General features: G+C 42.1%; 1 protein-coding gene across 9 annotated transcripts in view; it reads left to right on the top strand.

Moving 5' to 3' along the window:
• Window positions 1–13510, top strand: part of Dlgap1 (discs, large (Drosophila) homolog-associated protein 1) — a 338446-nt gene that overhangs the window by 226282 nt on the left and 98654 nt on the right. For 5 of the 9 annotated variants that reach the window (XM_013027149.1, XM_013027151.1, XM_013027148.1 and 2 more), the window contains exon 5: window positions 10351–10380. The exons of the other annotated variants lie outside the window; for them this stretch is intronic. In XM_013027149.1, the coding sequence (XP_012882603.1) occupies window positions 10351–10380 (30 nt within the window). The remainder of the gene's footprint in view (window positions 1–10350; window positions 10381–13510) is intronic. 9 annotated transcript variants of the gene reach the window in all.

The following is a 13510-nucleotide window of genomic DNA, read 5'->3' as shown; positions in this document are numbered from 1 at the left end:
ATCTTCTCTATCTGCACCTTATCATAAAGATTCCTGTAAACCTTGCTACAATAATTTGGTCCAGGATGATGATAATAGAGACAAAAGAACTAGACGGTCTAAAGATATCTGCTCATAAAATGGACTATTAACTAGTAATTCTTGGCGTTCATTTAGGGTATAATCTTCTTTCCAAGTAGCCACTAAAATGCTTTGGGAAACATTGCTAACATTACAATCCTGAAACACTTAAGTATCCCCATAACTAATGTGTGTTATATCAAGCTTGACCAAGCTCTATGAAGACCAGCCTCTAAAAAGAAATACAGTATGACACAATCTGAGTATCCTGCTCAGATATCGATGATTGAGGCCCCACATTGGAAGTACATTTGCTAAAATTGATAAACAACCCCCCCCCCAGGTCACAACCACTTATCCATTTGCTAAGGACATATTGAATGGATTTATGTGAGGAATTGATCTGGGCAGGAAGTAACAGGAACAACCAAAACAGACAGGTGTCTGGTCTGCTCTCCCTCACCTTGTATTATCATGAGGAAGACAGAAGGAAACATAGGATGTGTCAACAAGATAATGTCAAAAAAAATAGTAACTGCCTTTAAAATGATAAGAGCCACAGGATATCACAGGAGTCTTGGGAAGGTATTAGAATCACATCTGCATGAAGAGAGTCACAGGGAGATTGCACCCGTTAGGGAAGACTATTTTAGTCAGCAGAAGCAGCAGTTAGAGTAGCTGGTGACAAAAAAGAACTAACATTGCAAACCACCAAGAAGACACCTGTGCTAAAGCATCACAAGAATGGTCAAGTCAGATAAAGCTGAATTAGGGAGATAAATAGGCATATATCATATGGGACCTTATTGGCCAAGGTTAGTGTCTCACACCTGTAATCCTAGCTACTCAGGAGGCTGAGATCTAAGGATCATTGTTTGAAACCAGTCCAGGCAGGAAAGTCCATGAGATGCTTATCTCTAATTAACCACCAAAAAGCTGGGTAGTAAAGCTATGGCTCAAATGGTAGAGCACAGCCTTGAAAAAAAGCTGGGTCTGGGAACGTGGCTTAGTGGTAGAGTGCTTGCCTAGCATGCATGAAGCCCTGGGTTCGATTCCTCAGTACTACTTACACAGAAAAGGCCAGAAGGGGCACTGTGGGTGAAGTGGTAGAGTGCTAACCTTGAGCAAAAGTTGCTCAGGGATAGCACTTAGGCCCAGAGTTCAAGACTCTGGACCAGCAAAAAAGAAAAAGAATCAAGGAGATGTTTAAGCTTCCATTTCTTCTCATTCATTCCATAGTATGTTGTGGAATACTTTCTTTGTTTCTACAACCTGGTCTCTAATACTGTTTAATCTATAAAAATCTGAATAGGCATTTTCATAGATTGCTAATTGCATCTCTAGAATTAATATCAAAATAGTTTTTAAATCTATGAAATATTCTTTATTTTTCCTAGCTTTCTTTTAAAGTGCATCATACCCTTCAGCCTCCCAAATGGCAAGTACCATAAAAGACGTGAAAAAAAAATACTGATAAGCTCTAAAACTAGGGGATATAAGAAAAGGTCTCTTTCCTAGTTAGTTCTGTTTATCCCAACTATACGGAATCTTTTCTCCTAGCTTAGAATCAGAAAAGCCTATTGTTGACAAAGTGTTCTTTTCACTCCTCTTCTCTCCTTCCTCTCCCCCCCCTCCTCTATTTTGGCTCTCCATTAAAAAAATAAATTTAAAAAAAAGAACAGCCTGGGCACAGTAAACCATGCCCATTATCCTAGCTACAGGAGAAATACGAGTAAGAGGATGGAAATTCAAGCTTTCCTGATATAAAGCAAGACCCTACTTTGAAAATTATCCACACCAAGAAGGAAGGAAGGAGGGAGGAGAGGGAAGGAGGGAGGAAGGAACTCAAGTATTTCATCAATGAGATGTCACTGGAGAGTCTCAGGAAGCCTTAGTCATTCGTACTTTTGCATAATCTATTTTAACCTGACTGTATAACAAGTAGGTCAGGGGGGGTGGAATCCTCAATTATTAGGGAGTATCTTGCTTGTGCTAATACCCATTGAGCACATGTCCTTTATTTGTTTCTTTATTCTTGTACTGGTGCCATGGCTTGAACTCAGAGCCTCAAGCTCTCATTCAGCTTGCTTGCTGGTGTGCTACCGCTTGAGCCACTCCTCTATCACTGCTTTTTGCTGGTTAATAGGAGCTGAAGTGTCAAAGATTTTTTCCCTCTGGGCTGTCCTTGAATGGTGATCCTCTGATCCCTCATGAATAGGTTTGTACTCATGAGCCACCAGTACCTAACATTTTTATAACTTATTTCTTTTTTGGTGGGTCCTGGGGCTTGAACTGTCCCTGAGCCTCTTTGTGCTTGCTCTACCACTTGAGTTACAGTGCCATTTCTTGCCTTTTTTTTTTTTTCTGAGTAGTTTATTGGAGATAAGATAATCACAAGGGACTTTTCTGCCCCGGCTAACTTCAAATTGTCATCCTCAGATCTCAGCCTCCTGAGAAGTTGGGTTACAGGCATGAGCCACCAGTGCTCGGCCATTTTTTACAATTTTTAACGGATTTCATTGTTCTGTTCTCATACATACATAGAAAGTGCTTCAATCACATTCACACCCTTGCACCCTCTCCCTTCTCCCTTCTAGCTGTCATTGCCCATTCCAACAGTCTCCCATTTACACTTTATGTCATGTGTCTCTCATATGTGATATCCATCATTCTGAACCTGGCTTATTGCAAATTCAGCATTAGGGCTGGCGTGTCACTCAGTGGTGGAGTGAGTGTGCATTTAAAAAGTGGGAGACCCTGGCTTCGATCCCTAGCCTGAAGGAAAGAAGGAAGGAGGGCAGAGAGACAGGGTGAAGGAGAGAGGAATAGGAGGGGAGAATCATTAGGTGAAAGTACTAGCAAAAAGCAAGAGTCATTTTGGAATTGCTCATGTGCTGCTGAAAACACAAGTGACCAGAGGCTGGCTCTGACTTTCAGAAGGATGCTGACAGAGCCTACACAAGTCACCACCACAAAGTCAGGACTTCTCCCACATTGAAAATAGCAAGTCCAGGGAAACACAGTGGAAGTGTTGTTGGTGGTGGTGGTGGTTCCGTTTAAACTTTTTCACTTAATTATTTTCAGATAAATTCTGCAGACTGTGACAAGTTTAGAAAGGGGTGAAAGGCCCTGTGTGTGTGTGTGAGAGAGAGAGAAAGAGAGAGAGAGAGAGAGCGTGAGCACAGGCATATGCACGTGTGCACACACACACACACACACACACACACACACATCTTATGGCTTACCCTGAATTCCAGCCAAAGTCAATGTCAGCCATTCATTCACCAGATAATGTCTGCTGTGTATCCGGTAGGTCTATAGTAGCTTTCAAATCTCTACACCGGTTGCTTCACAATTTAACATAATTTATATCTTTTCCTGTCATTCAGTAATTACATTATAATGTTAATATTTGCCACATAACTAAATTTCACTAATTTTAGGCTTTTCGCTATAACATAGTTACTTTTCAGCATCAGTGCCTACTGGACTAGAGAAAAGTTTGACTTAAAGTTTAAAAACACAAGAAATATCCAAATGAATCAGCAATAATTTTGTTTTTATTGAAATAGTATTTATAATTTAGAACTCTAAAAGCAGACTGTTCTTTGTGATTAATTTACCTTCCCTTCCCTCACTGAATAAATCCATTATTGGGTCCCCACTGCTACCACCTCACCTACTATAAGAAAGTCTTTAATGTCCTTGCATGCATTGTGTCTACATACAGATAGAATATACTGTTTTCTTTCCATTTAGGTGACACTTGATATCACCATAATTATACATGAAAATGAGTATTGTTGGAAAGATTAATATTCTGACCTACCAGAAGAATCTACAATTTGAATACAGTAAATCATTGCTTAATAAATCTACCGCTCATACTTGACTCACCTCTGCTTAGTTGCTTAATTATATTAGATGTGCTTTTTGTTGATTGTCATGAACTGTTATTTTCAAAATGATGTATGTATAGTGTACTTTTTCCCTCCTATGACATGTTTAAAATGCCTTTTAGTATCGGCCAATGAGAAAGTAAATACTATGCTTACTCACATTTGGCCTATACAATTAAGTTGCAACCCCTTTTGCAAATATTTCAGGAAATATTCTAAAGTTCAAGATCTCTGAGCCTGAGTACAAAAGAACTTCAGTTATGTTGTGGTCCCTTAAATGTGAGACTCACGGCCATTCCAAGAGCCAGTTCTTATGTTCTTACATTGCCAGAAAGTTTGTGAGCCTGTTATTACAAATTAAATTACATAAAGTTACAATTCAATCTATTCTATTTTTTAAAAATACTAAACTGTAGTTTAGTGGTGGTATGAATATAAGAGTCTCTGGGTTCCAACCCCAATACTGCAAATACACAGGCAGTAAGTTCCTAGAATTTCTGAATCCCTATTTGGCCATTGCTATAACCCTACTTTTGAGACTATTTGATACTTCCTATGCCTGTATGATAACTACTTCCCACTTCTTGCCCACCCCAAGTCCAGGAAGAGTTATTCAAGGTACTAGGATTGAATTGAGTTACATTTTCACGTAATAAAAATCATTCATAGGGCCGGCGCTGGTGGCTCACACCTGTAAACCTAGCTTCTCAGGAGGCTGATATCTGAGATCACTATTCAAAGCCAGCCCAAGCAGGAAAGTCTGTGAGATTATTATTTCCATTTAATCAGCAAAAAGCCAAAAGTGGAGGGGTAGCTCAAGTGGTAAAGCACCAGTCTTGAGCAAAGAAGCCAGGCTATAGCACCCAGACCTTGAGTTTAAGCCCGCCCCAGGACTAGCACCAAAAGGAATATATGGGGCTGGGAAGGTGGCTCAGTGGTAGAGCACTTGCCTTGCATGCATGAGGCCCTGGGTTCGATTCCTCAGCACCACATAAGCAAAAAAACAGGAAGTGGCACTGTGGCTCAAGTGGTAGAGCGCTAGCCTTGAGCTGAAGAGCTGAGGGACAGTGCCCAGGCCCAGAGTTCAAGCCCCACGACCGACAAAAAAAAAAAAAATTCAAGAAGCCCCGCTGGAACAGTGGTTCAAGTGGTCATACACCGGGATAACAAGCATAAGGCATAAGGCCCTGAATTGAAACCCCAGTACAGAAAATGATGATGATGATGATGATGATGATGAAAATCAAGAGCTCTATGACCAAAGATAATAATAAAATGATCCATGTAGAGTGATGTGGAAAAGTAAATAAATGCCTCAAAAGAAAAAAAGAATATGGAACTTTTCAAATAAGGAGAAGTGAAGCAAATATTACTGCAGCTTTCCAGAGAGCAATCCTTCATAAATCTATGAACTTTTATTACCCTAAACTAATAAAACTCTGTGATGATAAGCAGTCTTGAGCACTAGCAACAAATTAGCAGAAACTAGAAGACAGTTCTCACCCAGACACCTTAACCTCTCTTCACCATAGTCCCTGGGGCCCAAAATGAAAATGTATAACTCCAAAACTGTAAGGAAAATCTCCCATGCTTAACTGTTGGTTTATTTTCTCTATTTTCTTTCTGGTTTGTAAGATGAAGAACTCTAACTGGGTTTCCAGTGTGTGCAAATTGGTTTTTATTATTTTAGAAGTCTGCTGGAAGATTTTGACTATCACGACCCTTTTCTGTAAAAGAACAACCAGATGTAAGCCAGGTGCTGGTACCTCAGTCCTGAAATCTTATCTACTCAGAAGGCTGAGATCTGATGACTGCAGTTCAAAGTCAGCGTGGGCAGAAAAGTCCTGGAGGCTCTTATCTCCAACTAACCACTCAAAAGCTGGAAGTGGAGCTGTGGTTCAAGTAATAGCCAAACAAGAGTATGAGGTCCAAGGCCCGGAGTTCAAGCACCCAGTACTAGTACCAAAACAATGACAAACACACACACACACACACACACACACACACACACACACACATTTGCTGTCTCCACCACCTTCCAACAATATTAACATACCCTGAATCCATCAAATGATTTATCTATTGACTAAGTCAAAGCCCCACAGTCCAATCTTTCTGAATGGCTGGGGTCATGGGCTAGGGACCAAGCTTTCAATACATAAGCCTTTTAAGGGGACACTTTATATGCAAATCATAGCACTCTTTGAGACACACTTTTCTCATCTATAAAATGGAATGAAATGGAACTCTAGGTACTTAAGCTAAAAAAGGTCATATTAAATGATAGCACACTTTTAGTCTTAGCACTCAGGAGGCAGAGGTAGGAGGACTCGAGTTTAAGGCTAAGCTGGTCTACAGAATGAGGCTTTGTCTCAGGAAAGAAGGCAGGGAGCCGAAGAGGGAGGGAAGGAGGGAAGAAGTTAACTTGGTTTTGGTTTCTTTGAAAGATAAAAATCTATAGATCTATAGTTGATGAGGGACTGAGAAGAATGAGTGTCAGCTTCTAAATGCTGAGAGAGCCAGGCACTGGTGACTCATGCCTGTAATTGTAGCTACTCAGGAGGCTGACATATGAGGACCATAGTTTGAAGCCAGCTGGCACATAAAGGTCCTTGAGACTCTTATTTCCAATTAACTACCAAAAAACCTGAAGTGGAGGAATGGCTCAAGTGGTAGAACAAAGCCTTGAGTAAAAAAGCTAAGTGAGCTGGGCATTGGTGGCTCACACCTATAAGCCTGTCTACTCAGGAAGCTGGGATCTGAGGATCACTGTTTGAAGCCAACCTAGGCAGAAAGATCCCTGTGAGACTCATCTCAAATTAATGATCCAATTAGAGTGGTGGCCTTGAGCAAAAGTTGCTCAAGGACAGTGCTCAGGCCCTGAGTTCAAGCCCCACAACTGACCAAAAAAAAAAAAAAAAAAAAGCCAAATGAGAAAACAAAGCCTTGAGTTCAAGTTAGAAAGAAAGAGAAAAAGGAAGGAAGCAAGCAAGCAGGCAAGCAAACAAACAAACAAGCAGGCCTAGATTTGAGAATAATAGCTGGAAGCCAGCCCGGGCAGGATAGCTTGAGAGTCTCTTATCTCTAATTAGCCACAAAAAAAGCCAGAAGTGGAACAGTAATTCAGATGGTAGAGGACTAGCTTTGAACACAAAAGCTCAGGTGCAGCATACGAGTGCAAAGTTCAAGCCCCAGGACACACACACACACACACACACACACACACACAGAAAGGTAGGTGAAGAGAACCCAGGGACCATGTGGACAATCCAGGAAGGCCTCACAAGAGAGGTGAGAACAGGCTGCTGCTGAGTAGGAATTGGCCAGGTAAGTGAGGGAGGGCTGGGACTCAGCTCAGTGTTGGAGTACTTGCTAAGGTCAAGAGAGGAAGTGCATTTGGTGTGCAACACTGCAAAGAAGGGGGGGGCGGTTGAGACCACAGGCAGTCGGACTTGCAGCTGTCAAATCCAGGACTTGTCCTTATCAGTAATTTTGTTTTCTGTAGTTTGATCTACCATTGTTGACCCAGGTGTACAAATTGTAAATGGAAGATTCCAGAAACAGTAAGGTTCAACACTGCTCTGACTACAATGATGACATCCTGCCCTATGTCATTCTGGCTCACCCAGGACATGAATCATACCTTTGCCCAGCATGTCCATGCTAATGAATGGGCCCATTAGGCATTAGTAGCCCTTCTGTTACTTTCCTATGTATATCCAGTCCTTCCTCCCTACCTCCCCCACCCCCCGCACCCGTGGACATTGGGTCTTCCTCTTGTATGTTAGGCAAATACTCTATCACTGACCTACACCCCCATAAATTGCTCAGGCTGGCTCCAGACTCATAATCCTCCTACCCTTAGTCCCTGCAGTAGCTAGATTACAGACATGTATCATCACATACAGATCTAAAGGTTCTCTAAAGCCATCTGAAATTATCATTAAGTTTGTGTGTTTGTTCCTATGTGAATTATTTCTGGATAAGAGTTAGCAGAATACCTAAGGAGTCAGTGAGCCAACAGTTAAAGAACTGCATAATTTGCCAGGTGCTAGTGGCGCACACCTTTAATCCTAGCTACTCAGAAGGGGCTGAAATCCGAGGATTGTGGTTCAAAGCCAGCCTGGGCAGGAAAGTCTGTGAGGCTCTCATCTCCAATTAACTACTCAGAAAAAGCTGGAAGTAGCACTATGACTCAAAGTGGTAGAGTACCAGCCTTGAACACAAAAGCTCAGGGACAGCACCCAGGCCCTGAGTTCCAGCCCCACAACCAAGCAGAAAAAAAAAAAAAAAAAAAAACATCAGCCAAGTGCCACTGGCTTACTCCTGTAATCTTAACTACTCAGGAGACTGAGATCTGAGGTTTGCAGTTCAAAGCCAGCCAGGGCAGAAAAGAAAGTCTATGAGACTCCTATCTCCAAATAACCATCACCAGAAATGGAGTAGCAACTCAAATAATAGGGTGCCAGCCTTGAGCGAAAAAGCTAAGGGACAGTACACAGGACCTGAATTTAAACCCCAGTACTGGCACGTGTGTGCGCACAAGTGTGCACGCGCGCACACACACACACACACACAGAGTAGTGACTCAATTGGTGGAGCATTAGCCTTGAGCACAAAAGCCCAGAGATAGCACACAGGTGCAAAGTTCAAGCCCCATTGGGGCTGGGAAGGTGGCTCAGTGGTAGAGCACTTGCCTTGCATGCATGAGGCCCTGGGTTCGATTCCTCAGCACCACATAAGCAAAAAGAAAAAAGCAGGAAGTGGCACTGTGGCTCAACTGGTAGAGCGCTAGCCTTGAGCTGAAGAGCTGAGGGACAGCGCCCAGGCCCAGAGTTCAGGCCCCATGACCAGACCAAAAAAAAAAAAAGAATATATGAAGGTGAAGGGATACAATAACTATGTATATATATATATGATGTGTATATTATATATAGTATATATATATTAACATCAAGACCAGATTGGATTACAACTGAATGGTAATTTTTGTCCAATTACGATTTTAAATTGCTGGCCGCTGACTGAAGTAAGAGTTCAGCTGAAATCCACAAGATCATTCCCTGAGAAGCTGTTACTATGAGGAACTTGCTATAAAAAGCATGTACATTTAGTTATTACTATCAAATTGTGTGCTATACACTGTTTATAGCAATAATATTTACAATTTACAAGCCAGGGGCTAATGGCTCATTCCTGTAACACTAACTACTCAGGAGGCTGAGACCTGGGGATTGTGATTCAATGACAACCCAAGTAGGAAAGTTCATGAGACTCTTATCTACAATTAATTGCCAAAAATGCCAGAAGTGGAGCTGTGGTTCAAGTGGTAGAATGCTAGCCTTGAGCAAAAAGAAGCTCACAGACAGTTCCTAGGCCCTGAGTTCAAGCCCCAGGACCAGCGAAACAAACAAATAAAATTGCAATTTACATACATACATAGAGGTGTCTACTTTTTCTTTTGTATAATCCCTTGTTAAGCATTAGCAGCATATCACAAGTCCTGTAAGAAAGAATATGGCTTTTTCATAAAGTAATTGGTAGTAAGAAGTTTGCCTCTCTGTGGACATAATTTATTAGATCTTGCTCATACCTATTTAATTTAGTAATATTGAAAACATTTCTTCTTCCATCTAAGTTTGAAATACTTCCATTTAGAAAGAGAATCATAAGTAAACGATAGTCGAGACATTTTTGGCTCAGCCCTAAGGACTGTGAGAATAGAATAAAAATTGGGAAACTGTTTACAACAATGACTTACAAGCTTACTCTCCAAATCAAATTATTGAAGCAGGTCTAATTTATCTTAGGTTAGTATTTTCACCTTGAAACTCACTGAAAACACACATGACCGCCTGGTTTGCTTCATGAACAATTAGGTATGTGGCACCTATTGACTTTCCTGCAGAGCCAAAAGTTGAGCCCATCCAACAACCACACAACAACAGCAAGCTTCTAATCCAACCCACACAGAAAAGGAACCATGGCTATATTTCAACACAAACTCTGTCTGAACATGCATAAAATGATGTCTGTCTCCAGTATTAGATGGGTAGTGCTGACACCTAGGTGTGATGGTTGAAGTCTTACAGATCTACAGTCCAGCAGCACCCACTTGGATTTGGGCCTTTGTCTGAAACCACAATGGATGTTTTACTGTATGAAAAATTCCCCTTCATGGTTTAACTGGTGAAAGAGAAACACTGTCCAGATCTAACTAAGGACAAGAAATCATTGGATTTTTTTTGATGCTTGTTTAATTAAGTTTTCATAACACCAACTGAAAAAAATTCAAATCAGAAGCAACTATGTGTTATGAGAAGACTGGGGTGGGGGGAAGAAAGGTAATTTGGGACTATGCTATAACTGCCATTTTTTGTTTTTATTCAAGGTGTCATAAAACTGAGTTCTGCCGTTGAAGGTACGTTTTTACCAGCACAAAACCCATAATGTTTTGCTTCAAGGCTGCACAGCGTGGCCTGCAGCTAGCAAGCTTCTGTGCAGTGGTGTTTTACGCCATGTTCCAATTGCCTACGTGGCCATTTTGTCCGTGCCTTTCCTCGTGCTGGTCCTGTTACGCTGCAAGTCTCTCGGCCCTCCCCCCGCAGTGAGGGTGGCAGTAAGGGAGCACACGTGTCTGTCTGTATTTCCTCGTGCGATGGCCCCAGATCCAGAGCTCTGCCAAGAGCCTCTGGCTCCCCAGCACTTCTCTGGAGGAGTTGGACACAGTCCTGTTAGGAACCTGTGCCCTCTTCTCTCAGGAGGGCCTTGGGCTTGTGTCCCGACCTAACAGAAGATGAGGTGTGAAGACTTCCCAAGAAGAGATCTAAGTATTGACAGAATTGGTCAGTCTCATTGCCAGGTCTTCCTGGACCCAGAATTTACCATCACAAGATGCTGTGAGGACCAACTTTAGTGTTGTCTACTTAGTGAGTGGACTTTCCTTTTCAGTTATGAGATCAAGATCCTGAGAAGAAAAGGGGGGGATTTAAAGCAAGTACAAAGAGCTGGGGGAGCAACTCAGTGGTAGGGCGCTTGCCTAGGTACCTGCCACAGCACCAAAAACAACAACAACAACAAAAATCTTAATATAGCTGGGTGCTGGTAGCTCATTCCTGTAATCCTAGCTACTCAAGAAGCTAATAACTGTGGCTCAAGTCCTTTAGTGAAACAGCTAAAGGACAGTGCCTAGTTCAAGAGCCAGCACACACACATAAAACTAAAATGGAATAAGTATGTACCATTGACCTGGTGATACAGATCAGTAATCTCAGCAAATGGGAGCAAGAAGCATGGAGGATCAAGAGTTTTAGGTCAGTCATGGTCAGCTTAAGCTACAGAGTGAGACCTTGTCTCAATCACCAATCCTCCAACAAAAAAGAAAGTACAAAACAGACAACAGAGAACATACCAGAGATTTTACTGCATAATCCCCAAGAGTGCTTTAAAAAAAAAAAACAAACCTCATTATCTGAAATGACTAATGGGTTATTGGCATGAACTTGACCTCCTTACCCTCTTAGGGAATTTCCAATCCAGAAATAGAGGATGTGTAATTTTTCTCTTTTTGTGAGTGTCTGTGTTTGTTTGGGGTATATGTCAGTGTTCTCATTTATTGAGAATGTGTTGGTCATGCTTCAGGGTTGTCTTCATCCTCATCACCTAATCGGGGGAGGCTGCCTGGAAGAGGTGGTGGGCTTTCAGGTGAGTTTTCTAGCTTGCATGGAGATGTGGCTTGATGAATGGGCAATATGTGCAGGTCGGAGTGGGAGTAAAGCTGGACTCAGGCAGAGGATTGAGAGGGCTGGCCCTTAAAGGTGGAGAGATGAGAGAAGAATGAACTCAGCCATCTCTTCACCTGAACTAGGGAGTTCTGCCTTCCTTGTGGATTTAGTACCATCACATGCTTCAAAAGCAGTATTTAATATTGGAGAGTGAACGACCAGAGACTTAATGAAGAACAAGGAAGTTGAGGATGAGGGTCACAGTTAAGAGTCCATGCTTGGCCTGTGTGAGGCCCTCAGTCCAGAAATGAAAGAACAGGGCAACGTTGCAGGCAGTGGTGACTCAGGATGGGTAGAAAATATCAGCAAAATGATGTCCCTTCAAGGAGAGAATGCATATTTCAGGACTTTGTTAAGCCAAGTTCTCTCAGCATGGCAAAATGAAGTTTGGTTCACAGGCTCTCCAGTCTGTTCCCTACCTAACAAAGAGTCCAGAAAATTGAATCAGGAAAATGGCCCTGCCCACAGGAGCTCACAGTAGCAGCTTGAGCCTTGAGTTTGAGCTCATTATCTGGAGAAAGACAGCAACAGTTGGTCCACCCTAGGCCCTTTAAATGTTTTATCAAGTAAGGCCTTTTAAGTCATTACATTACCTGCTTTCTTTTAGCACAATGTACCACTTGCAACAAAAGCATTCAGAAACAAGCTGGGTGTTGGTGGATCACGCCTGTAATCCTAGCTACCCAGGAGGCTGAAATCTGAGGATCGCAGTTGGAAGCCAACTCAGGCAGAAAAGTCTATGAGACTCATGTTTCCTATTTAAAAACCAAAAAGACAAGAAGTGGACCTATGGCTCAAGTGGTAGAACACTGGCCTTAAGCACAAAAGCCCAGGGACAGCCCTAAGTTCAAGTTCAACAACTGGCATCCCCTACCTCTACCCCTACTCCGCCCCCCCAAAAAAAGAAACCGGAAAGCCAAGAGAACTGTAAATAATTTTTAATTGTTCTGCTGAGGTTTACTATGGAATGGCTTGAGTCCTCCACACAGGGTTGTGTTTTCCCAAGAAAGACAGGAGCATAGACTAAATAGAGGGCTGGAAACAGAATAGCTGTCGGGACCAGTAAGCCTCTAGTTGCCTGCTTTGTTGCTAGTACTCCCCTGGGTCCCTGGAGGTTGTGGGTACCAGGCATCAGGCCCAATTCGACTGCAGCTTGAGCATCTTTTTGGCAGCTTATTGGCTGAGGTCTGTAAAGCTTGCAGGCTCGGGAGCATGCTGTGTTGTACCTGTGTTAGAATATGTGTGTACAAGGGCGGTTGGGGGATGTTGTGATTGAGTAAGGGGAAATTTCCGTGCATGCCTTCTTAATGCATCTAGAAGGTGAGGCTCTTATGAGCATGCTCAGTACAATGTGAGTCAAGTACTGTCTTGAGCCATTAAAACAGCAGAGATTCAACTGCTTAGTTAATTACTGTGCTTACCAGTTTCCATTTATGGAATGAATTCCAGGCAGCTTTATGGAACTCGGTCATGTTGAAGAATATGCACATCCATGGAAAAGATCCATTGCCAAAAATAAAATCTCAAAATCTTTTTCCTTTTCTTTAAAAGTGACTGTTCTGGATTATCCTAGAACTCTGAAAATAGTATTAAGATTTTAGGTAGGTTCTCTCTTTTTCTTTTTCTTTTTGAGAAGAAACAAGTGTGAGAGTCTGGGGATATAACTAGGTCTTGAAATGAAAGAGAACTTGCCTAGCATATATGAGGATCCTAAATTCAATCCCCAGCACTGCTAAAAGAAAAGATAAACAGGGGCTGGGAAGGTGG

Source organism: Dipodomys ordii, unplaced genomic scaffold (genome assembly GCF_000151885.1).
Source record: "Dipodomys ordii isolate 6190 unplaced genomic scaffold, Dord_2.0 Scaffold100, whole genome shotgun sequence".
Taxonomy (NCBI): Eukaryota; Metazoa; Chordata; class Mammalia; order Rodentia; family Heteromyidae; genus Dipodomys; species Dipodomys ordii.
This window is presented reverse-complemented; position numbering and strand designations above follow the sequence as displayed.